The 24,013-nt window shown below is 41.9% G+C and overlaps 1 protein-coding gene across 1 annotated transcript in view; it reads right to left on the reverse strand.

The window, feature by feature from the left end:
* Positions 1 to 24,013, reverse strand: part of ABRAXAS2 (abraxas 2, BRISC complex subunit) — a 39,334-nt gene that overhangs the window by 13,274 nt on the left and 2,047 nt on the right. The window contains exons 2-5 of the mRNA XM_036736892.1: positions 21,885 to 21,975; positions 15,217 to 15,253; positions 11,467 to 11,533; positions 4,400 to 4,590 (exon numbers count right to left, since the gene is read on the reverse strand). Coding sequence (XP_036592787.1) covers positions 4,400 to 4,590; positions 11,467 to 11,533; positions 15,217 to 15,253; positions 21,885 to 21,975 — 386 coding nt within the window. The remainder of the gene's footprint in view (positions 1 to 4,399; positions 4,591 to 11,466; positions 11,534 to 15,216; positions 15,254 to 21,884; positions 21,976 to 24,013) is intronic.

A 24,013-nucleotide genomic window follows, 5' to 3' on the forward strand; every position in this document is an offset into this window, starting at 1 on the left:
AGAAAGAAGGAAGGAAGGAGGGAGGGAGGGAGGAAAGAAGGAAGGAAAGAGGAAGGGAGGAAAGAAGGAAGGAAAGAGGAAGGGAGAAAAGAAGGAAGGAAGGAAGGACCACCAAGGTATCTTTTTAAAAAAATACAGAAAAGAGAAGAGAAGGCAGGCCAGAAAGAAACACAAACAAGCAGGAAGCTTTGAAAGCTATAGGTTGAATTTATTATATACTTAAAAAGAAAAACAAGTTATACATAATAGAGATTTGCAGTTTCATATATGATCCTCTTTGTTCTACTTCATATATGGAAATGCCCATTTTATTTAGTATTCAAGTTCAGAAAAAAATAAATAAGTTCATTAAAAAAAAACTAGTAGTTCCAAATATCACATGTTCTGTTCATTGCCATCACTACATAAGATGGTTTTGTTTTAACTGTTTTTAAGGGAAGGTATTATGTAGTTAGAATTGGAAAGTGACTGTCATGTCAAAAAGTAAGTTAGTAAAATCAATACAGATTTTTTAAGATTAGTGAAAGTTGCAGCTAAGTAGAAGGATGGATTGTAGGTTCTCCTTGGACAAAGAAGTGAGGGGGGACAAATTTGGTTTATTGTATATCACAAGGAAACTAGACAGACATTTCACTGGGTACTCAGTATTCAAAATCCATATAAGCAAAATGATCACTACAAAAAATGACAACCTATGAACCAACATCTGTTGCAGAGGATTAGGAGGCAAGGAAATTTTATGAAGAACTCAGAAAGACCCTTCAAATTAGATCCACATTGGGCATAGAGTAAGACGGCAAAAAAATATTTTGGAAAACATGGTTCAGGAGTAAGAAATGAGAGAGGCCAATAGATAACACAGGAGCCTTGCACCTAAGGATCAAGAATGTCTTCTTTAAGAAAAGCACTGGATGATACTGGACTTGGTAAACACCCCAAAATAAAATGACTACGTATTAACAAACAGGAAATAGCTGAATACCACTGAGTCACTTCCAAACTAGTTTTCCTAGTTTTCTGCTCACAGCTGGACAGCTGATTGTCAGAGCAAAGACTAAAATCAATACCAAACTGCAAAAATTAAAGTGAGATGAAAGAATATAAATAAGGCAACCCTAACCGGACACATTTAAAGAGCTACTGGTACTTCCACATGGGAAATGGATAAAAAAGACATTGACACAGACTACCTTTATTTGCTAAGATGATGTAAATGAACTGTAAAATACAGAAACCAAGCATAAACCATGACAGGCAAGAAATACTCAGCCAAAGACAACAGCTCAGGCCACAGGTGCATGTATCTAATGTTACGTTGGGTATTCTGAACAGCATGGGTTCATCAGAGTGAAAAGGAGAAGAGGAAGAATAAAGTTTGCAGAAATCTTGGCAAAAGAACTGACAAAGCTGGATCATGTCAAGGACATTTAAGGGTGAACAAGGAAAGACAACAAATGGACCCCAAAAATGGGAAAGATCAGTCCCTATTTCTATAATCAACTAATTTCCCTACTGATGATGGTGGGAGCATCACTTCAGGATTTTAATATCATAGTCCTGTGTGTTTCATGGGGAACAACAAACAGCCCTAAATAAATAAATAAACAATAAAAAAATAAAAATAAAAAATAAATAAACACTAAAGATGGGGAGGTCAGGTGGTGGAAACAAAACTTCCAGGGCACTGAGATGAAGGACTGATTCCCAAGAACCAAAAGCTTAGAAAAAAAAAATGGACAAAAAAAGGGAACCAAGAAGCTATCCCTAACTGCCAACACATGAGCCTAAGATTCCCATCTCTGCTGAATGCTTAGGAGAATAATGCACACACGTATCAGAGGTGGCCTTTGTGAAGCTACAGATGGAGGAAGACAGGGTGCCTTCCGAGATCCACAGCAGACCACATCTTTACAGTCCCACAATGGTCTGGAAGGTAAAGAGAATACAAGATTCTACTAGGCTTCCTATTTGTTGACTGTAAAAAAGGTAGGTGACTTGGGAGAGCCAAGCATCACCATGACACAACCACTGAATCATGGGGACAGAAGGGGCCTAGAACCGTCCAGTCCAACAAGGTATCTGTTACACGATCACCCTGCCTAACCTCCCTCTCAAGGCAGCCAGTCCATTCTGGTTTCAAAGTGTCTTCCAGTCCTAAATGGAGCCTCTTTGCCTTTAAAGGTTCTCTACCAATGAGGTGCCTCCTGTGCTTGGGCCAACACTCCAGAATCACTGGGCCACAGGTTTAGATCACAAAGGGACCTTAATGGACCTCCGGTCAATCTTATTTTACAGATGAACAAACTGAGGACCAAAGAGATTAAGGATCACACAAGCAGAAAGTGGCAGTCAGGATTCAAATCCAGGTCCTTTGACATTAAATCCAACATAAAAGATTCTTTGAAAGAGTTAACAACAGAGATTATTCAATGACCCTCTAATTATTAATATTGAGGCAACATATGCTTGCCAAAGATGTTTACCACTGTTACGAGGAGATAACCAGGGCAAAATCCAAATGAAAGAGCAATATTCCCGGTAGGTAGGTCCTGGAGATGCTCCTATTTGCTGGTAACACTGATATGAACGCATAAAGCCCCAGCACATTGTATGACTCCCCAACCCTAACCCTAACCCCCACAATGAGACCTACAATTATTCAAAAAAGTATGGCCTAACTATTCACATAGGAAAAACCAAGTGGATGAAGAATGTCTATTGCCCAACTTGATATACAGTTGGAGAGATAACCCACAGAGGTGGGTCATGTATCTATATCAATATCTACTATCTCATAAACAATGAAATGGGCCCAGAACTGGAGGGCCTGAGAAGGCTGGACTGTCTTTGAGAAATTATGCAGGGTTTTAAATCACCCTGAAATAAAGGCCTAACTTTTTAACACCAGTATTTTTCCAGTGATTCTCTTTAGCTGGGAGTAAAGGAACACAAGTCACCCCAAAATTAGAGTTGTGGGTCACCCAACGGGCAGTGGAGAGGGGGCACTGTAGGCACAAGTGTCCTGGATCCTATTACCAAGAAAGAACTGAGCCAAAGCAATCATCAGAGAGAGGTATGACCAGAAAATAAGGGCCAGTCATAGTAACAGAAGCAAGGGAGAATCGACAGACATAACCACATTTTGTCAACAGACACAAAGATCTTCCCAGCCTACTTGGGGTACCTTACTTGGAAGACACGGACAAGGACAAAAGTGATGCACAGGGTGAAAGAAGTTAGAAAGGGATGCAATTTGCATCACTGGAAAAAGTACCTAGGCTAATGAGATCACAACTGATTAAAGTAAGTCAAGGTCAGTTAAGCAGACATTAACTGTAAGCTCCTTGTGGGCAAGATCGATATATTTCCTCTGTAACCCCACAGCAACTAGAACAATGCTTAATACACAATATCCAGTGAAGGCTTCATCTAGCTGATACACTCTTACAAATGCTTATTTGACAATAGCAACTGTTGTTTATAGACTACAATAAAGTTTACCAAGTACTTTCCATATATTATCTCATTTCAACATGATCATTTCACTGGCCAATGTAGATTTATTTTATCATGTGTAGATTTCCTGAGGACGGGGAAATCTTATGATTGTTTGGCTTATTTGCAAGACTGCCTCATCATATTTAGTGAGGGCAAAAATAAGATTCGATTCTTCCTCCCCTGAGACATGCGTGGAAGTGATCCTGGATCCTCTAGGGCTACTCCAGCAGAGCCCAATCTCTACTAGGTCCTCTAGCAAGCTGGAAGAGCTTGGCATATGGCCCCACTATGGACTGTGTGTCATTCAAAAACCACCTGAGTTAAATTTGGACAGATTCATTACCAGGGTGGCCACAGTAACTCTTAAAAAGGTCTGCTAAATTGTGAGGGAGGTAGAGGAGATAGTAACACAAACTGGTATTTCGGTCCAGGAAGAAATATCAATAACAATGAAATCAGAGATCCTTAAAATGTTAAAAGTAGTTTTGCTTTCACAAGTTAATCAGTTAAAACGCTCATTATTCAGTAGGTGGATACATTTTAGAATACTGTTTCCTAAATCCACCCTTTCCATTGTTTATCAGACTATTACAAGAGACAACCACAGCAATGAGATGTATCCTTACTAACGGTAATACAAAAGACCTCATTTCTACCTGTTTTTAGAAATTTTTTTTTAAATCTGAACTTGACAGTAAAAAAAAATATTTAATGGCTTTATCTCTATCATTCAAATTTTAATAACTGTCAGAGGAACAATATCAACCTACCTACATATTAGAGCCTCTAAAATAATCAAAGCTTTTCTTGAATTATGCTCTAAAATACACAATAGCACATATTCTCACAATGGACATCAGCAGGAGGCACAATTACTGGGGGGAAAATCTTCCTTCTTTACCTTCGGTTTGGCCTAAAAAGTACGTATTCTAAAGCATGAGTGGAATTATTTGCAGTGGAGATGAAGCTGACGAGGAGGAAGACGAGGTCGGGTGCCCCCAGAATGTGTGTCAGCTGTTTGTGGAGGATCTGCTCTCTGTAGGACATCTGCTGTGGACTGTTCCTCCTAAAGCGGTACCACCCGATGACATTCTGCAACAGAAACACACAAAGGGAAAATAAAGTATGGAGAAAAGAGAAAAAGAAGATTGTCGAGCACCTGTCATCTCTAACTACAAGGTCACCGAATGATGGAAACTAGCAAACTTAGAAAACCTTCCTGGAGGCAGCTTTAATTAGACCAGTCTGAATCAGAGGTATGGCAGACATTGGATTTTGGATGGTGAATGTCTTCGAAGATTTTTTTGTATAAATGTTTTTTGTATAGAAACACATTTTTAAAACTGCATGTTTTAAAATCACATTTGGTAGTTTTAAACTCTTAATCTCCTCTTAAAATGCACAGCTAAACTCATATAATCATACAGAGGATTAGAAACCTAAGGTTAACAATGAGTTAGGTTGAAACTAATGATACTGCATGGGCTACATTTAATATCGGTAACATAAACCAACTGATTCTGAAGCCACATCATCTTTGTTTCTTCAATACGGAATTATTATTGGGTGAAATGTACAAATCATTCAATTAGAAATAGCCAAAACAATGCCAATATTTCCCTAAAAGATTTTCTCTTGCTATAGCTAGCCTTATGACAGGCCATCATCTATTTTCATTGCTCCTTCATATCATGAGGCAGCAGAAAGAATATACAAGCCTTAAAGAAATACCCACGAAAACTGAAGAAAATGGAATTGAAACATATAAACTTTGATTTCCTATTTTCTACCTGTTTTTTTCAGGTCTGAAGTTTGCTGATTTGAACTGTAACAGGATAATAACATCAAGCAGATTAACTAAAGAAGGTCAAGGCATCAAACTGACTCACTTTTGTGCCATTTAAAATTTAAGCCTTTTAGACTTATCACCTATTGATGGGAAGAAACAAAAAATTGCGAAAAAAAGTTAAGGACAGTAAAACTGAAAAATACATTTTAACGTATGTTTCTTGTACAGAGTGTGTGGAACACAATGCATGGGTTTTCCTGAAACCTCACTTCTTACGAAAATCCCCAGGCAAACTTTCACAGCTAATGAAGTCACATGGCAACTTCCTAGCCCCGTAGCCTACCTGAGGCAGGCAGCTTACACTTTCTACAAAGCCGGCAATAACAAAATGACTCAGACAGACACAGTTTGTGAGCAAAGGTGGCCTGCTGCAAAGGTTCACAGCCTTGGGGGGCCTCAGAAGGACTACTAAGGGATCCGGTAATCTACAGTAGCCTGAGTATGTCTGAAGTTATATAACTATGTTTCAAAACATGTAGATGCTATTGTGAGTACTATAATATTCATTTAAATGTGTTACTGAATCCGCAGTGGCTTTTTTGTCTATTTTCTCAAAGGTCCAACTAATATTACTATCATGGAGAGTGGAGGGGTGCTATCACAATCTCATAACTTATCATAATAAGCTCCAAAATATCTGGATGAGTTATAAAAAGGCAAAGCATTTTTAAACAATTAGAGTAGAACTGAAGAAGGTACCAAGGAGGAAGAATTTATAACCAAAGGAAAGAGAAAAATTCAAAAAATAAAGCAGACAATTCCCACTATATAATTTTTTAAAAATTTCTGTACAGAAAAAAAATACAGTGAGAAGAAGATAGGAAAACTGCTTAAGTCTGATATCCAAAATACACAGGGAATTTATACATATTAATAAGACTAAAAGACATTTCCCAACAGATAAGGGCATATAGGCTATGGACAATTCTCAAACAAGTGTAATCTGTTCTCAAATATGCAAAAAGAATGTTCCAAATCACTAAAAGAAATGCAAATGAAAACAATTCTGAGCTATCAACCTTCACACCCATTAAACTGGCAAAGATAAAAACCAAAACCAAAAACAGTCAATGTTGCCAGAGTGAAGGGAAATTGGAATTATGGGAGACAAGTTACTTAGAACCACTGGATGCAGAAATCCCCTTGTTGGGCCTACCCTTAAATGAGATCGATGACAAATCGATGGCAGAAAGTCTGTATTTGTCCGACTCTAACAGCACAATAATTGGCCTCCCTGACATACCAGTCTCTCCGCTCCCCAATCCATCTTTCAGGTAGCTGCCAAATTGATAATCCTGAGCCCAGGCCTCACCATGTCACCTGCTGCCTCTAAAATAAAATGCAGACTCTCTGGAGCATGGAACATCCTTCACAATCCAGCTAGTCTACATTTCCAGGCTTATTACACATTGCACTCTCTCATGCCATCTACACTGCAGCCCAATTAGCCTGTCTGCTGCTCCCTCTATTGAGCATCCACCTTCTACTGCCCCCGTTTGGGTGCCCTACCCCCACTCTCCCTTGGCCCTCTGGGAATACTCTTCTTCCTCATCACCACCTTTTTGAATCCTTAGCTTCCTCCAAAGTATATCTCAAAGGCCAGCTTCTTCATCAGACCTTTCCTGATCCCCACATAAAGCAGAACTTCCCCCCAAAGTCTCTTGAATCGGCTTGTACTTACCTTTCTGTGAGGAAGCTATCTATACCCCTCAATGGAATATCAGTCCCCTAAGGTCAAGACTGCACCCTTTTTATCTGCATCTATCTACAGGTCCAAGCACAGTGACTGGCTATATGAGATTCATCCAATTCTTGACACACTTCCTGGTGGTGGTTCCTTCAATAACAATTGTGTTTTGCTCGAAGTCTAATATATAAATCAAGGAGCATTACTGGATGCAAAATAGACAATTATGACTATATATTAAATTAAAAAGTTTTTGCACAAATAAAACCAATGCAACCCAGGTTAGAAGGAAAGCAGAAAGGTGGAAAAAAATTTTTACAGCAAATGTCTCTGATAAAGGTCTTATTTCTTAAATATATAGGGTCAAATTAATAAGAAAACAAATTATTCCCCAATTGATAAATGGTCAGAGAATACGAACAGGCAGTTTTAGATGAAGAAATCAAAGCTATCTATAGTCATATGAAAAAAAATCACTAATGATTAGAGAAATGCAAATTAAAACAACTCTGAGATATCGCCTCACATCTATCAGAATGGCTAATATGACAGAAAAGGAAAATAATAAATGTTGAGGGGATTTAGAAAAATTGAAACACTAATGCACTTTTGATGGAATTGTGAACTGATCCAACCCTTCTGGAGAGCAATTTGGAACCATGCCCAAAGTGCTATAAAACTGTGTAAGAAAAAAGAAATTACCTATTTGCACAAAAATATTTATAGCAGCTCTTTTTGTAGCAGCAAAGAATTGGAAATTGAGGGCATGCCCATGAACTGGGGAACAGCTGAATAAGTTGTAGTATATGATTATAATGGAATATGACTCTGCTATAAGAAATGATGAGCAGGCAGATTTCAGAAAAATCTGGAAAGCCTTACAGAAACTGATGCAAAGTGAAGTAAGCAGAATCAGATGAACATTGTACATAGTGACAGCAATATTGTATGATGAACAACTGTGAATGATTTAATTATTCTCAGCTATACAATGATCCAAGACAATACCAAAGGACTCATGATGAAAAAATGCTAGTGACCTCCAGAGAAAGAACTGGAGAAGTCTGAATGCAAATCAAAACATACTACTTTCCATTTTCTGCATTTTTTTCCACGGTGTTTTTTCCCCCTTTGGGCTTGTGTCTTCTTTCACAACATGACTATTGAAAAAAATTGAGGGAAAAAAAAAAGTGTGGCTATGAGGTGATAAGGGCCTGTACCAGGGGAGTGGTTACATGAGGGGCATGAGGGCTACACAGGAAAGATATCAGGATAGTAGAGACAAGAAGACTTGGCAATGCACTGGAAATGGGGGAGGAACTGAGGGTGACACTAAAGTTTGGAGCCTAGGTGACTTGGGAGGATAATGGTCCCTTCAACAGCAAGCAGGAAGTGCAAAAGAGAGGAAGGTTTGGGGAGAGACAATGAGTTCTGTTTCAGATGTTGAATTTGAGATGCCTGTGGAACGTCCTGTTTGAAACATCCAGGAAACAGTTGGTGATAAGAGACTGCAGCTTAGGAGAGAAGTTAGAGCTGGGTGGATATGGTCAGTGACCATTCTAAGAGAATCAGCCTCATGAGCAAGAAGACCTGTGTTCAAGTTCTGCCTGGGAAAACACTCAACCTCTGTGCTCTGGGCAGTGAAGACCATCAGTTGCCAAAAAAAAAAAAAAAAAACCACCTCACACTGGGAGCTTCCTCACCAGGGAATTCCTTATAACATTGCAATCACAGGTCTAGTCCCAATCCCTAACTATGAGGGAACTTAACGTATAGTACTAAATTTCTAGTCTAAGTCATTTTAGACAGCATGGTGATTCTTTTTTTTCAGGATCACTGTTTTGTTCTACTTATCATAATGTCTCTTATAAATACAAAAAAAAATTTTTTTATTTTGTAAAATGCCTGCAAAAATCAAAAAGAATGTGAGGAAGCTGCTGTTTTAGGAGGGGGCTATAAGGAAAAGACTACATATAGCTGGCTAAGGTAGGATCACCTCTCCCTGCCTTCTGATTTCTGGGCCATTTATTTATTTTAACATTTTTATTTAGAGTTTTGCATTCCAAATTCTATTCCTCCCTCCCTCCTTCCCTGAGATGGTGAGCAATCAGATATAGGTCATATATGTGCAATTACACATAACATTTCCATATTAATCATTTTGTATAAGAAGACTCTAATAAAAGAAAAAAATGAAAGAAAATGAAAAATTGCATTCTTCATTCTGTATTCAAACACTATCAGTTCTTTCTCTGGAGGCGGATAGTCTGCTTCATCCTCAGTCCTTTGGGATTGTCTTGGATCACTGTATTGCTGAGAAGAGCTAAGTCATTCACAGTTCTTCATCGAACAATATTGCTGTTACTGTGTACAATGTTCTCCTGGTTCTGTTCACTTCACTATGCATCAGTTCATGTGAGTCTTTGCAGGTTTTTCTGAAATCATCCTGCTCATCCTTTCTTATAGCACAGTAATATTCCATTATATTCATGTACCACAGCTTGTTTAGCCATTCCCCAATCGATGGGCACCCCCTTGAGTTCCATTTCTTAGCCATATGGTGATTCTTCTTATATTGTGGCAGTTCAACCAAAAGCAGTGGCTTAAGTTGTTTAAATGCTCCTTCATTTCAGTAAAGATTGTTTTGTAACAGTATCTATACAAATCTTAAGTGTCTTAGTGGAACGTCTCCCAAATATTTTATTTCAAAGTTATTTTGAATGGGATTTATCAGTTCCTCTTGGTTTTTGTTACAGCCCTACAGAAATTTTTTTTTAACAGACTGATTTTTTTATCCTTTGTCTTAACTAAAGCTACCAATTATCTCAATTAGTGTGCTGTTTTTATGGGACCTTCTGAGCAAACAATCATGCTATCTGCAAACAGGGAATCATTTCACCTCTTTTTTGAGGTTGTTTATGCTTTTATTTTCTCTTGTCATATTTTTACTGCTAACATTTCTAGAAAAATGTTAATGTTGCTTTACTCCTGTATTTATTGGAAGAGTTTCTGGTGTTTCTTTATGACAAGTGATGCAAGATGGTTTTAGATGTATACTTTTTCTCATGTTAAAAAATGGTCTTCCTATGCTTACAGATTTTTAGCATAAATGTATGCTATATTTTGTCAAAGGCATTTTTTAACATGTGGTCTTGGTGTTTTTTGTCTTAAGGTGATTATATTGTCTTCCTAATGTTGAACCATCTCTGACATAAATCTAACTTATAGTGAATAATTTTGTTACCTATTGGTATAATCCTTTTGTTAGGATTTAAACATTTTTGCACGAATAATTGTTAGTGAAATTGATCTCCAATTCTCATTCTCTGATAAGCCCCCCATTGCTTAGGTATTATTACCACATTTGTCTTACAAAGGGAGTGCCTTCATACTCAACTATTGAGAATAATTTGCAAAGCACAGTATCCTTCATTTCTTTCCAATGTTCCCCTCTCTCATCCATTTCTTCCTTTTCCTTTTCTTATTCTTTCCCACAACACCCCAGGTCTGACAAAAAGATATCTCTGTGCCCCCACAGTGACACACAACACAGAAGACAGGGCTGGTCTCTCATCACATACATAAAAACTTAGCTTTGATCCACCTGGGAAATGCGGATGGAGCAGAAAGTACACTGGAGCTGGTTCAAATCCCAGCTCTCCTGCTTGAGTGACCACGAGGGAACTATTGTGGAAAATAGGGGGCACGCTGGAGAGGAAACCAGACTTGAGCTGGAATCCTGCCTCAGCTACCTGCTAGCACTGTGACCCTGGGCAAGGCACTTATCCTTTGTCTGCTGGTTTTCTCGTAGGTAATGGGAATGCTAACACCTCCCCCCTAGGGTGGTTGTGAAGTTCAAATGAGACATTCTACTGATGAGGCAACTGAAGCAAACAGGGTTATGTGACTTGTCCAGGGTCACACAGCTAGTAAGTGTCTAAGGCCAGATTTGAACTCACACAGATGAGTCTTCCTGACTCCAGGCCTGGGACTCTCTGCACTATGGTGCCCTGTAGCTGCTCCATCTCATGTTCCCTTCTCACACGTTCCCATAATCTTTGGCATGGTCACTTTACAACCAGTTTATTTCCCCAAAATTAAGATTTATTATTCTAAGCCAGTTTTTGCTTAAGAGCACATTATAAGTGAGACTGCTAAATAAAGCCTACTGTAAGAGATTATGGAGATGAACAGAATAACTGTCAGTCACTCCCGGTGACCCACTTCAGTGGAGCGTTAGACTCTATTATTACAATTCACTTTTTAAACTCTTAAGAGAAACACACCAAATGGAGTCAGCTGCTTTCTCGCTGTAGCTTGGGATGCCGTGGACGACGTCTACAACAAGAAGGCGGCTGGTTGAGGGACAAAAGGAACCTCGAGGTTTAATTCAATGCCCTGAGACAACAAGAGCACAAGGAAGAAAACTTACCTTTCTTCGATCTTTAAGCATCCTGTCCAAACTCTCTTCATTAACTTTTCCAGCATAATCATAAAAGCTTAAGTCAAGAAAAAAAAAGTGAGACAGAGCTTACAATTTGCTTCTCATATGATAGCTAATGCCCCAAAATTTAAACGCGAAATTCAAATTCCAAAGATGTTCAAATCGAAAGGCAAGTGAGCCCGGGAGTGCGACCTCACCAAGCCCCCTCCAGGAGCTGCCCAGTCCTCCCCACCTTGAGCTCTTTTTGGTTGGTGACGCTTGAAGTAAGGTAGGGACAATTTCATTTTCCACCTATGAAAAGTGAAGCCCATTGCCTGCCCATATTAAGTGCTTAATAAATGGCTGTTGAATTGAAACCTACTTAATTGGTATGGGGTGAAAGGAAAAAAAAACATCAAAAGGACAGCAGAGAGCTAAATGGGAAAGGATTCGTGTTGACTAGACTCTGGTAAATGGCTGAGTAAACACTCTGCTTTATGTGGTCAAAGCATCCACACCTGTCTGGCATGCTGAGAAGAAAGCGGTTTGGAGAGTCCTTCTATCACATTCTCAGTGGTAGGGGTGGTGATACCCCGAGGGACAACAGATGAAGAATGGAACGAAGGCTAATACTCAGTTACTAAAAGTGACCAACGGAAAACCCTTTGTATCTGTGCTCATCATCACCAGCACATCTAGATGGGCTGGCTGCAGTCTGACTGTCAGTAAAAATGGATGGATCTCCATTGTTAGAGACCTGATGAGCATGGGCTGGGCTGCTGGGCAGAGGGCAGCTCCTCGCCAGAAAGCTCTCCTACTGATAAATCACAAGTTGGCCTCCCCTTCCCCATTACTCCAGAGGTATTCTGCCTGTGGACTTGTGGTTTCCCGCCAGGCTGGCACTTTCTTGAGGGCCAGGCCCAGGGATGGCACCTAACAAATGCCTACTGAACTGGCCCATGGGAGACCATCAGTAAAGGCCTGCTGCACTGAGTTCCAAGACACAGCTTTCGCTATCTCCATGATCCCAACTCTCTCCTTCATGTGTTATCTTAGATACAAATTATTTGAAATGTTCTAATAATGGAGGATATGTTTTATCTCAAAGAACTCTTACATGGAAATTGCTACATCTCACGCATCTGTCACATTTACACAAAAGTTCCGTTACAAAATAGACTGTTATAAATCACTATGTATCTGCTGCTTGCTTTACAAAAGCCCAGAGTGTGTAACAGCAGCCCAGCTACTCAGCTCAGCTCAGGTTAAAGTAGTGGGGCTCTCCAGGCCCGCCCTCCTGCCAGCTCTTGGGGGCTCCTCAGGGGGAGGAAGGGTCGGCCGGTACAAGGACAATGGGCAGCTCCACACAGAACATGCTTGTTCAGGAGCTGCCAATGCACACACCGGAGGGAAGCTCCCAGGAACAGCAAGAAATGTCATGGATGCTGGGAGAGAAACATCCCAAGAGCCTTGTGTTCTGGGGACAGCAGGGAGAGGCCTTAACTTCTGAAATATCCCACAGGGAGCTCTCCTCCCCCACTTGGTGCCTGTATGACCTTAGGCCAGTCACTTGCCTTCCTGGGCTTCATCTATAAAACAAAAAGCCCATTTACTGAACTAAACAATCTCTAGGGTCTTTTCAGTTCTAAATTTCTGTGATCTTACGATGAGGGGTAAAGAACTTGCTGCCAAAGGGCCAAGCAAAACCTCTGGGTCTAGGTAAGTCCCCATGTGTTCTGCAGGTGTGTCCCCAGCAGAGGATGAAAGGGGCCCCAGAGAGCCTGGGAAGAAGCCACACTGACAATGTGGACAGGTGGGGAGTGCAAAGTTAGCCTGGTCATCAGGTCAAACCTCAAGGCTAGAAGTCATAGGTCAAGGTCCAGGGTGGCCAGCTTGGAGGCCTCTGCAGGCCCCTGGGGTGGGAGTGGGGAGACAGCTGGTCAAAACTGCTTGGCTGAAAATCAAAACAACTCTTAGGTACCACATCTCTCCTGTCAGATTGGCTAACATGACAAAACAGGAAAATGATAAACGCTGGAGAGGATGTGGGAAAATTGGAACATTGTTACATTGTTGGTGAAGTTGTGAACAGATCCAGCCATTCTGGAGAGCAATTTGGAACTATGCCCAAAGGGCTATAAAAATGTTCATACCCTTTGACCCAGCAATACCACTTCTAGGGCTGTATCCCAAAGAGATCATATAAGTGGGAAAGGGACCCATATGTATAAAAATATTTATAGCAGTTCTTTTTGTGGTGGCAAAGTGGAAATCAAGGGGATGCCCATCAATTGGGGAATGGCTAAACAAACTGTGGTATATGGATGTGATGGAATACTATTGTGCTATAAGAAATGGGGAGCAGATGGACTTCATCATAACCTGGAATGACTTATACGAATGGATGCTGAGTGAGGGGAGCAGAACCAGGAGATCATTATACACGATTACAGACACACGGTATCTGTAAGGACTAACTTTGATAGACTTGCCTCCTCTCATCAGTGCAAGGTTCAAAGGCAGCTCCAAAAGACTTGTGATGGAAAAAGCTATGCACATCCAGAGAAACAATTACAGAGTCTGAATGCAGATGGAGGCAAACTTTTTACTCTCCTTTTTCTCCCCCTTTTTTTGGTTTCGTTTCTCCTTTCTTACGACTCATTCCATTGGTTATAATTCTTCTTCACAACTAGACTACTATATAAATAAGTTCAATGCGAAGGTATATGTAGAGCCTACATTGGATTACATGCCTTCTTGGGGGGTTGGGGGCAGAGAAAATTTGGAACCCAAAAACTTGTGGAAATGAGTGTTGTAAACTAAAAATAAAAAATAAATTTATAAAAACAAACTGCTTGGCTGAACTGGGTCAAGGCCCAAGGTGATACTGTGACGGTCAAGGGGCAATGCCAGGGCTCTGAAGAAGGACTACCATACCTAGCTATTAGTTAGAGAAGAGCCCTGGAGCAGAGGTGGGGCTGGCATGGTGGTGAGGGGCACCTTCGTGGGTAAAGGCAGGGGCCTTATCATCTCTCACCCGCTTCCCTCTGGGTGTTTCTCTCATTTTCTCCATCTGCTTCTCTCTCCCTTCAAATGTCTCTAGGTGTCCTCCCTTCTCTTTCCCCATCTGTCTCTCCTTTAGCTGACCATAATATGGAACTGAAATATATGTAATAGATAAGACAAAAAAAGGGTTATGTTCCCTTAAGGGTGGGTAAATAAAATCCTATTTCTAACAAAAACAAAATTATGTAAAGTTTCACTTCTACTCGGCACTAAATGAATTTTTTCTCCTTTATGGTCCAATAGTGCTGGCAGAATAAAAGCTCTGCCCCTTTTCTAATGACTAATCTTCCACTGACTGAAACAACTTCTCCCACCTCCAGTAACTCTTCCTTCTGAACAGAGACTCAAGGAAATATCACCTATAACACTGGTGACCTCAGAGAGACTTGAGGGGTCATCTAGAACGCCACCAGCTACAGGCAGGGCTCGGTTCCTCCAGACCACACGATGGAGGCTGGTGGAAGGCCCACACTTGTCTGCTAAACCCCAAGACCTGGGCCAGGCCACGTCGCTGCCTAGGCCTCCCTCATTCATAAAAGGAGGGCTTTGGACAGGATGATTTCTAAGGACCCTTCTACCTCTAACTCCTAGAACTCCATAATCATAGATAGGCCTCAACTACCCAGGCTCTAATCAGACTGGTTTTAAATGTGGGCTACATGCTATATAACACAGAGAAGAAAGGCAACTTACCTAAAAAGCTTTGGACAAGGCTCATGATTATGGATTTCTGGAATTAGAAAAAAAGATATAATCGTTTCAGTTAGTCACAAAAGATTTTTATCTAGGGCAGCTTGAGAGAAGCCCATGTCCCTTTTAAATTTCTCAGGAAATTAAAAGGTGCTTATTCTATTTCCTGAGCACTAACAAAGGTTGCCGCCAAGGCAAATAGGGGTTCTGAGCTGCCTTGGGGGAAGAAGTGGCAACAAGAAGGATCCTGAAGTTCATTCAACGCCCATTCTGGTCACTTATGAAGACAGGCGACCTCCTACCTACCTGAACTCAAGAATATATTTTCATTGCAAAAGTAACTAAGGTATTAAAGTACCCCTTTTTGCATTCGATGAGCACACAATGTCACTAGCCTTTCATCTACCATCCAGGGATTTCTGTGCCTACATTCAATCATGGCAAAAATGGCCTGGGGTGGTGGCAGAAGAGGAATAAGCTTTTACACAGCACCTACTGTATGCTCCAAGTGCTTTATGAACACTGTCTCATTTAATCCTCATAACAACCCTAGAGGTAGGTGCTGTTATGATCCCTTTTCAGATGAGGACATTGAGGCAAACAGGGTTAAGGACTTGCCCAAGGTCACCCAACTAGTGTCAGAGGCCTCCAGGCCCAGAACTGCACCCACTGCACTCCCAGGGGGGTTTCAGTTCCAGCTCTACCACCTGTACCTAGGTCACCTTGGAGAAGTCACCTGACCTCTCTGGGCCTCACTCTCCCCATCTTTATTTTGAAGACACTGTAACACTAGAGGGTGTCTAAGGTCCTTTCTCATCCCTAATGTTGCAGTCCAGTGGTCAATGGCATTCTTCATTAGACCGAAATGTTCAAGAGGACTGAAGCAGGAACGTGCCTCAACTGCTCTGCTATTTATGACTAAACAGAAATGATGGGGAAAATGTTTAGTTTGGAAATAGGCTTCCATGAGTTTATCTCCAATGATGGGCCTGATGTCATGAAGGACAAAACAGATCCCTCCTATTTGTGGGATGTTAACCATCTCAGAGACAACTCGGGCCCCCATGGAAACAGTGGTCTACTAGACAGATCTTGACTGACTTCAAAGGAAGTAATTTGATTACCCAAAGTGAACAGACTTCCACCTTGTCAACAGGCTCAAGCGCTGTGTTTCTGCATAAGAAATCCTGGCCAAACTGACCACGATTCCATCTCACACATTCTACAGCAGAGTGACTCATCACTTACTGTGCAAAGAGCCAAGCCCTGCATGTTCAAGACTACATTTTAGCTCAACCAGAATCAAATCTAGGTTCTCAAGAATGATGGGGTCCTCCACTCTAGCTTTACTGCCCAAAAAGACTATGTGTAAAAATGTCATCAGTCCAGAAACTGTAGTTCTTGTCATCTTTGGCCAGGGCTGCAGTATTACAGCTGTGAAAATCAATGAAGAAAAAGCTCATTCTTTTCAAGCCCAAGACATCATTCCCAATTCAAACTTTTCATGCAGCATGTGGTCCTAAATTGCATAAAAATAACTTGAAAAATAAGTCAATTAGGCCATTTTGTGCTTTGATCCTGCTGTTGTACACCCAACATTTGGGGCTCAACAAGAAAACGGAAACACGCCTTCCGTCTTCAAGGGCAGGAGACCCCAAAGCTGATGCTGAACCTGAAATACCTTTTTGTCACCAACTAGATCCACTAGTTTCTTTATGATTGACAAATGGGTTCAAAACTGTGCCAGAAATCCAGAGAACTACAGACCATTTGACCAGAGGCTTCCCCCGTCCCTTTCCTTCAGACCAGGAGGGCTCAGCTACAAGGCTTTCTGTAACCATGCTGAACGGCCACTAAGCCCAGAGGAGCATTCCCAGACGTGACAAAGCTGAATAGTATGATGCCCAGGCTATGGGGAGTCAGAGAACGTCAATGACGCAACCACTCTGCCAGACAGAGGCCAGCTTCTCTGGTCATTCTGCAGGAAGGGCTGGCACCTTTGCTGCCTCTTCTATACCTCAGACCTGCGTGTCTGCACTGGCCCCACCAGCTCAGGAGGAGGCTCCTGAGGGTCCACAAACATTCCTTCAAATCTGCTGGCTTGCTAGGACACAGACTTCACCTTCCCAAATCCTCTTCAGTCCCTTCCATCTGGCATACATTTTATTATTCTCCCCCTTTAGTTTTGTCCTTCTCTCAAACGGTTTTCTCCCACAATCCTAACCTCCTTGGCTCAGCCATCGTGGCCCTCCATCATCTGAGTCTAACTCAGTGTTCCAGCCTTATCTAATACACTCCCCAAAAGGACCATCTACCATTCCCTAACCACATCTCACTCTCACACCTCCCAGCCTCTGGCCCCTTCCAGAGCTCTACCAGCTGAAATACCTTCCCCTTCCTTCAGCCTTCCCTGATTCCCCACATCTAGAAATCCTCCCTCCCTCTCCTGAACTCTCATAACACTTTTTCTACCTCTCTTTCATGTTTTCTACTTTTAGGTTGTATTAGATTTATTTGTGAATAAGCCTCAGGTCCTCCCATGTGCTACATTTCTTGAGATCAGACTTGTCCTATTCATCTTGACAGGGCCCTCGAAGCTCAACAGTCTCCTTGTACATGGGCACTTGAGGATGCTACTACACAAGAAAAACTAAGAACCTCTAGAAACCCACACCCAGAACCATTCTCGAAATGAGCACACCCTACCATTTGGGGCTCATTTTGTCGTTATCAATAAATTGCAAATTATGTTGATTTATTTAAAACCTATTCTAATAAAACTACAAACTAAAAGTTTTCTTGTTCCTCAGCCTCTATCAAGGGTACACAGAATAAGTAGATGGCACAGTCAAGAGACCACTGAGCTGGGAACTCAGAGAACCTGAGTGCAAATCCTGCCTCCGATACTTCCTAGCTGTGTGACAAGTAACTTAACCTATCTCAGCCTCAGTTTCTACATCTGTAAAACGAGGATAACAACAGCACCGACATCCCATTGATATGAATCAGAACCCTCCCCTCCTGGCCATCCTGTGGGCCCCTGTCTAGGACACAAAACTGCCAAGAGGAGTAATGAGTGGGGAGGGTCCACCCAAAGTGCTGGCAGCCTTCCTCCAGGTCTCCAGACATTAAGTAAGTGTTAATGGCATATGTAGACTGGCCACCAATTCATTGTCCCTTACTGTCTCTATGACCCGCTGTCTTCTCTTTGAAGATCTTCTTCTCTGATGCCACTCCTGGTTTGTAACGCGATGCAGCCTGCCCCTACTGGCCATAGGTCTCCCCACTGCCCTTTGAATGAGCCTAAATTTCAATTCTTCAGACACTAAGGTTTTTCATGACTCAGAGTTCTAGAACATCAGAAGGTTATCAGCCTTAAGAAGATAAGCCTTTGTTTCAGGAAGAGCTTGGGATCATTAACAAAATATTGTAGTTTCTCCAAGACAACATAGCTTCTTCCCCTCGTTCAATTATGGGCTCAACTCATCCATTTGCAGCAGCAGCCCAAAATACACACGCTGAGGGACAAGCTTTTTCTACCAGTCTCAACAAGAGGCAGTCTTCATCCACTTGGTTTTTCCTGTGTAGAACATTAAGCCAAACTCTCATTTAGGGGCTTACACAAAGTCCCATCATTTGACATAATCCACACAATGTTGTTCCAAAGACAAAAATCTCAGCCTTAGAACTAGAGGGAATCTTAGCAGTGGGCTAGGCCAAGTCTTTCCAAGTACAGATGAGATAAACTGACTGGACCAAGACCACACAAGTGGTAAAGAATGATCTCAAGACTGGAGCCCAGGCCTCCCGCTCAGCTGCATCTGGGATTCTCCGAGTGTGGGGTATAGAAGGTGGCTCTTAGAGGTGCAGGAGCTAATTTGGAAACCACCTAAATGAAGAGCAGCCATAATGAAAGTCATTATTAAAACTTAATATTCTGGCTGATTAAAGGTTTTCTTATGCTCCCTCCTGAGGCTGGAGCGGATCCATTTCCAAGCCTCTCATGAGCCCTGACCTCTGCCCACAGGGTTCCCACAATTCTTGGCATTTTCTGAGAGGAGAAGGTTGACAATTGAGGATCTGATGCAGTTCACAGTGCCTCTGACACTCTGCCGCTTCTCCTCCCAGGTCTAAGGGATCACATCGTTTGGTGCCGGCTAAACAGAACTGAAAGGAAGGGCTATTACTCCTCTTTGTCAGAGAGGTAGGTCTCACTTACAAGTGAGTGAACCTGGGACTAGAATTAAACACTTGGAGAAGCAGGAGTGGCTCTGTGTTTGTGTGTCTATACATGTAGATATGTGTATGTATCTTATGTATGTGAGGGGGCGTGCACATGCACATGAGCAAGTGAAGACAGCGACAAAGACAGAGTGGCAGAGAAGAGACAGAGATTTGGAGATCACACATGCAGGTGTATATGAAATCTTCAAGGTTGGACCTAAGACTGACTGCTAAATTGCCATGAAAAGACTCTCAGTAAGTAAACTAAGTAAAGCAGTAACAGAACATGAGCGGATTAGGGGCTGGACGAAACAACCAAAGAGCCAATGTCAGAGAGCCCTGGGCACTACGAATTGGTGCAGAGGGAAAGGAGCAGAACCAGGAGAATAATTTAGATATGGATAACAACACTGGAAAGGAAAACAACTCGGAAAGACTTGGAGATCCTAACTGCTGTGTGGTCCCCTGATGGCTAAGCAGGCCTACAGAAGACCTGTAGGGAAGCACGTTACCCGCTTCCTCACAATGAAGGGGCAGGAGGACACAGACTTCCTGGGAAAAAGCACTCAACTGGGCTGGCCCTGCTTTGCTTGATCATATGCAGTTGTTACAAAGGCTGATTTTCTGTTGTTTGAATGGAGAGGGAAGTGGGGGAGCCAAAGGCCTCTCACTGATGATGCCCAAAAGAAAAAGGAGACAGGCCTCTGAAATATTTTAGAGTGCGCAGAGGACGCTCAGAAGAAAGCACAAGCAAGCAGGAGACACATGAAAGGGACCTGGTAGATCTCTTACATGCTTTAAAAACAAACCAGAGCAGCACTATGTCACAGCTGATCCTTTTTCTGTGTTTGATTTCACACAGTGAAATGCTCGTAGCTCAGGGGAGCTTTTTGGTGTCTGATAAGTTCAGAACAAAAAATTAAATTCAGAAACCAAAAAGACTAAGAATGGGGCCTGTGAGCTAGGAGCCCTTTGCTGAGTGCCTGACCCTACGGTTCTCATCTTCATGGACTGACAGAGCCAGAAGGCACCTTCAAGACCCTCTGGCCAAAGCCCTCACATTGCCGGTGAGTTAAGAGGGGCCCAGGTCAGAATCCCAGTACAGGGAGGGCGGGGCAAGGATGGCACCCTGACAACATGCCACAGTGGGGACTTAAACAAGGGTTCTCTGTCTCCTAATCCAACACAGTGACCTGCAAGGAGATTGCTCAGAAATAGGTGTGACTTAGAACATCCTCTGACCTTCGACGTCACAGGCATAGCACTTTCCCTCTCCCAAAGCACATGTGCAAATGGGAGAGCTGCCCAGGGCCCCGAGCAGCTGAACACCCTAACCAGGATCACCAAGCCAGGATGGGCCAGAGGCAGGGTGTGGACACAGAGCTTCTGGGCTCCAGCCACAAAATAACATTTCCTCCCATAACACTGGCTAAGCCATATACACAATTAATAAACAGTCCTAGTATTGATATTAATTAAAGGCAGTGAGGTGACACAGTTACACAGAGTGCGGGACCTGCAGGCAGGAAGACCTGAGTGCAAATCCAGCCTCAGATACTTACTAGCTGAATGACCCTGTGCAAGTCACTCTCTATGCCAGAGTTTCCTCTTCTGTAAAAGTGGGGATAATAAAAGCACCTCCCTTCCAGGGTTGTCATGAGGATCAAATAAGATAATGTTTGTAAAGTGCTTTGCAAACTTTAAAGCACCATAAGGATGCTAGCTATTATCATCATAATTAAATGTATAACTTAAATTAGACTAAAAGAACTGAAGGCCACCTTAGCCATGACTTAGTCCAAACCCCAGCTATACAGGCCCAGATAGGGGAGTGTCTCGGACAAGGTCATACAATGAGTGACCAAGTCTGGAACCCAAGTCTCCTGACTCCCGATCTCCATGCCCTTTCTTCATCATCACAAATGCAATCATAGATACTGTTTAAAAACAGCCGGGGGTGTGTGTGTGTACACATACATATAGCATAAATGTCTAATTCACGTATAACTCAGACTATCAGAAATGCAGAGCTAACCAGGGTGTCCAGATTATACAGGCCCAACACCAAGTAACACAGGAGACAGGATCATCAATGAGGGGAGACGTCTGACCAACTTCAGAGGTCCCTTTGGCAGCCTTCACATTAGAGAAGTCCAGAGAGGCAAATTGTGCCTTGTGTGCACTGTGCTGGTTTCAGGATCCGGACCAGAACCGCAGGCTCTAACTTTACTATATCAGTCCCACACATCAGGGCACTGGATTGGCAGATGTACATTCTAGTCCCCAGAAATCTTAAGGCACGAATTATTGAGGGCACAGAGGGAAACGGGAAACATCCACAGCTTGTTTTCATGGAGTTTTTCTTCGAAATAATATGATGGTAGAAATAAGTCAAAGTTTTGATGTACAAAAACAACTTTTATAAGGTAAGAGTTAAATTTACTTACCTATTACTTGCAGAAATTCAGTGTTGCTGATTTGTGAGTCGCTGATGCTAAACGTCTCCTCTTGTCTTACTTCTCCTAGTAAAAATCCTTCCTAAAAAGTGATTAAAAAAACAAAACGCTGTAGACTCAAAATAGGAATGTGACTTACACCATAACTTGGTCCCCTGCCATTGTGTACTGAATCTTAATTTGTTAAACACAATAATCAAAGCAAGTCCATTATAAATGTTCTCTGCAAAACTGACCAGGGTAGCCCGAGGTCCAGCCTACAAAGTAACTGGATATTGAAAGCAGTGATACCACATTAGGAAATCTTTAATTTGAACTATTCAATTAAAATGAAAACTACTTGCTAAAGAACAAGAATAATACCACATTATCTACATATGCTTGCAGAAACCAACGACCATCCTTCTGACCACAACATCCGCTGCTTTTAGATCATAATTACAAAATCATTGCCAATGACAAAGGCACAAGAAAAGTTAAAAATTCCAAAGGACCACAGAATTCAGATCAGAAAAGAGACCTCAGAGTTCTCTAGCCAAACCACTCCAGGGACAGAGGAAGAAACTGAAGCTCAGAGAGGGCAAGGTGCCCAAGGCAAAACAGGGAGCTAAGACAGGATTCGAACCCAAGTCTTCTGACTCCTAATCTGGCCCTTTTCCATCATACCACCCTGGTTTTCACAGTCCTAAACAATGCTACTTCCTCTTCCTACTTAGCTTAGAAAATCAAGATGTCAGCAAATCAACTTCAAAATTTCACAATGCTTGTACGAAAGTTTTGACTTTCGTAAGACAAGAACATTTTTTTTATACATTTGGTGAAAGAGCATTACCACTCTAGACAACTCTGGAATACCTAGTAGGTCATCTGCATGTACTTTGCTCACCTCACAAAAGTTGGAAGACTCTACAAAAACTAAAATAATTTCCCTGCAGAGAAAGAATGAGCCAGCAAAATGTCCAGCGTCCACCTGGTCTTTTGCATGCCTGAAAGGTTTCCTAGCATAAGTCCATTCCCAAAAGGAAGCAGGGAACAGGGCAGTTCAAATGAACAGGTTTTTCAGACTGGTTTCATGATCGGATCTGGAGTAGTATAAGTTTTAGTACTGTAAACTGCCATTACATTCAAAACACCTTCCAAGCACTAACATGGAAGGAATTTCAATTATTTACTTGTTTGGATTTCTGAGCCACTGCCATTCACCATTAGTTCAGAATACTGCATATTGTCTCTAATTTTTTGTAGTCAAAGAGCAAATAATGTCGATTCAAAGTTCAAGTTGTCCAATCAGAAAAACAACTTAAACCTTTTAATTACTCTGTCCCAAACTCCCCAGGCAATGAACACTAACTATGAAGAATGTCACAAGACAAAGAATAGTTCATCAACAGCAGGTCTTGAGCAGGCTTAGGTTTTTACCCAGAGGACCTTGCTCTCACTGTAGTGTAAACCACACGCTTTCCCCTTGGAAGTCAATTCTGTCCAATAGCTGCACAAGCACTAAGGGCTCACTGCAGAAATACAAGGCCTGACCACAAGCTTTCACAGATATTCAAGAGAATCGGAAACAACCCCCACGACCACCCCCTCACCCCTCACCCCTCACCCCCCAGGGTCAATGATTCCTGATGATGGTGCTTAACAGCTGAGGAGGACAGTCCAAAGCACGCTATTAAGGGCACATTTGTAGAGTTCTTTTCTCCCAAGCACACTGTGCGGGTGCAGCAGAACTGAGAACTGCTAAGGAGTCAGGTTGGAATTCCCATTCTGATTCCCACTAGTCTGGGCCTCGTTCTCCTCTGTAAAGTGAAGAAGCCAGACGAGGATCAGATGCGTCTAAGATGCCTTCCAAAGTTAACACACTAGGATCCAGGTGGGGAATGAAAACACCACCTCCACTTTACAGATGAGGAGAACGGGACTTCAAAAAGGTTAAATGACTCACCCCAAGTTACCTGACTTAGAGCTAACGACTGTTTGCCTTGTCATTTACCATAATCACCACACTCATCATGTGAAAAGAACAGTATTTCACTACTTCAGCTCACCAACTATACCAATTTCCCATTAGTGCCAGACATCTTCCAAAAACTTTATTTGAAATGTTCTTTTTGCTTTGA

This window comes from Trichosurus vulpecula, chromosome 8 (genome assembly GCF_011100635.1).
Source record: "Trichosurus vulpecula isolate mTriVul1 chromosome 8, mTriVul1.pri, whole genome shotgun sequence".
Lineage (NCBI taxonomy): Eukaryota > Metazoa > Chordata > Mammalia > Diprotodontia > Phalangeridae > Trichosurus > Trichosurus vulpecula.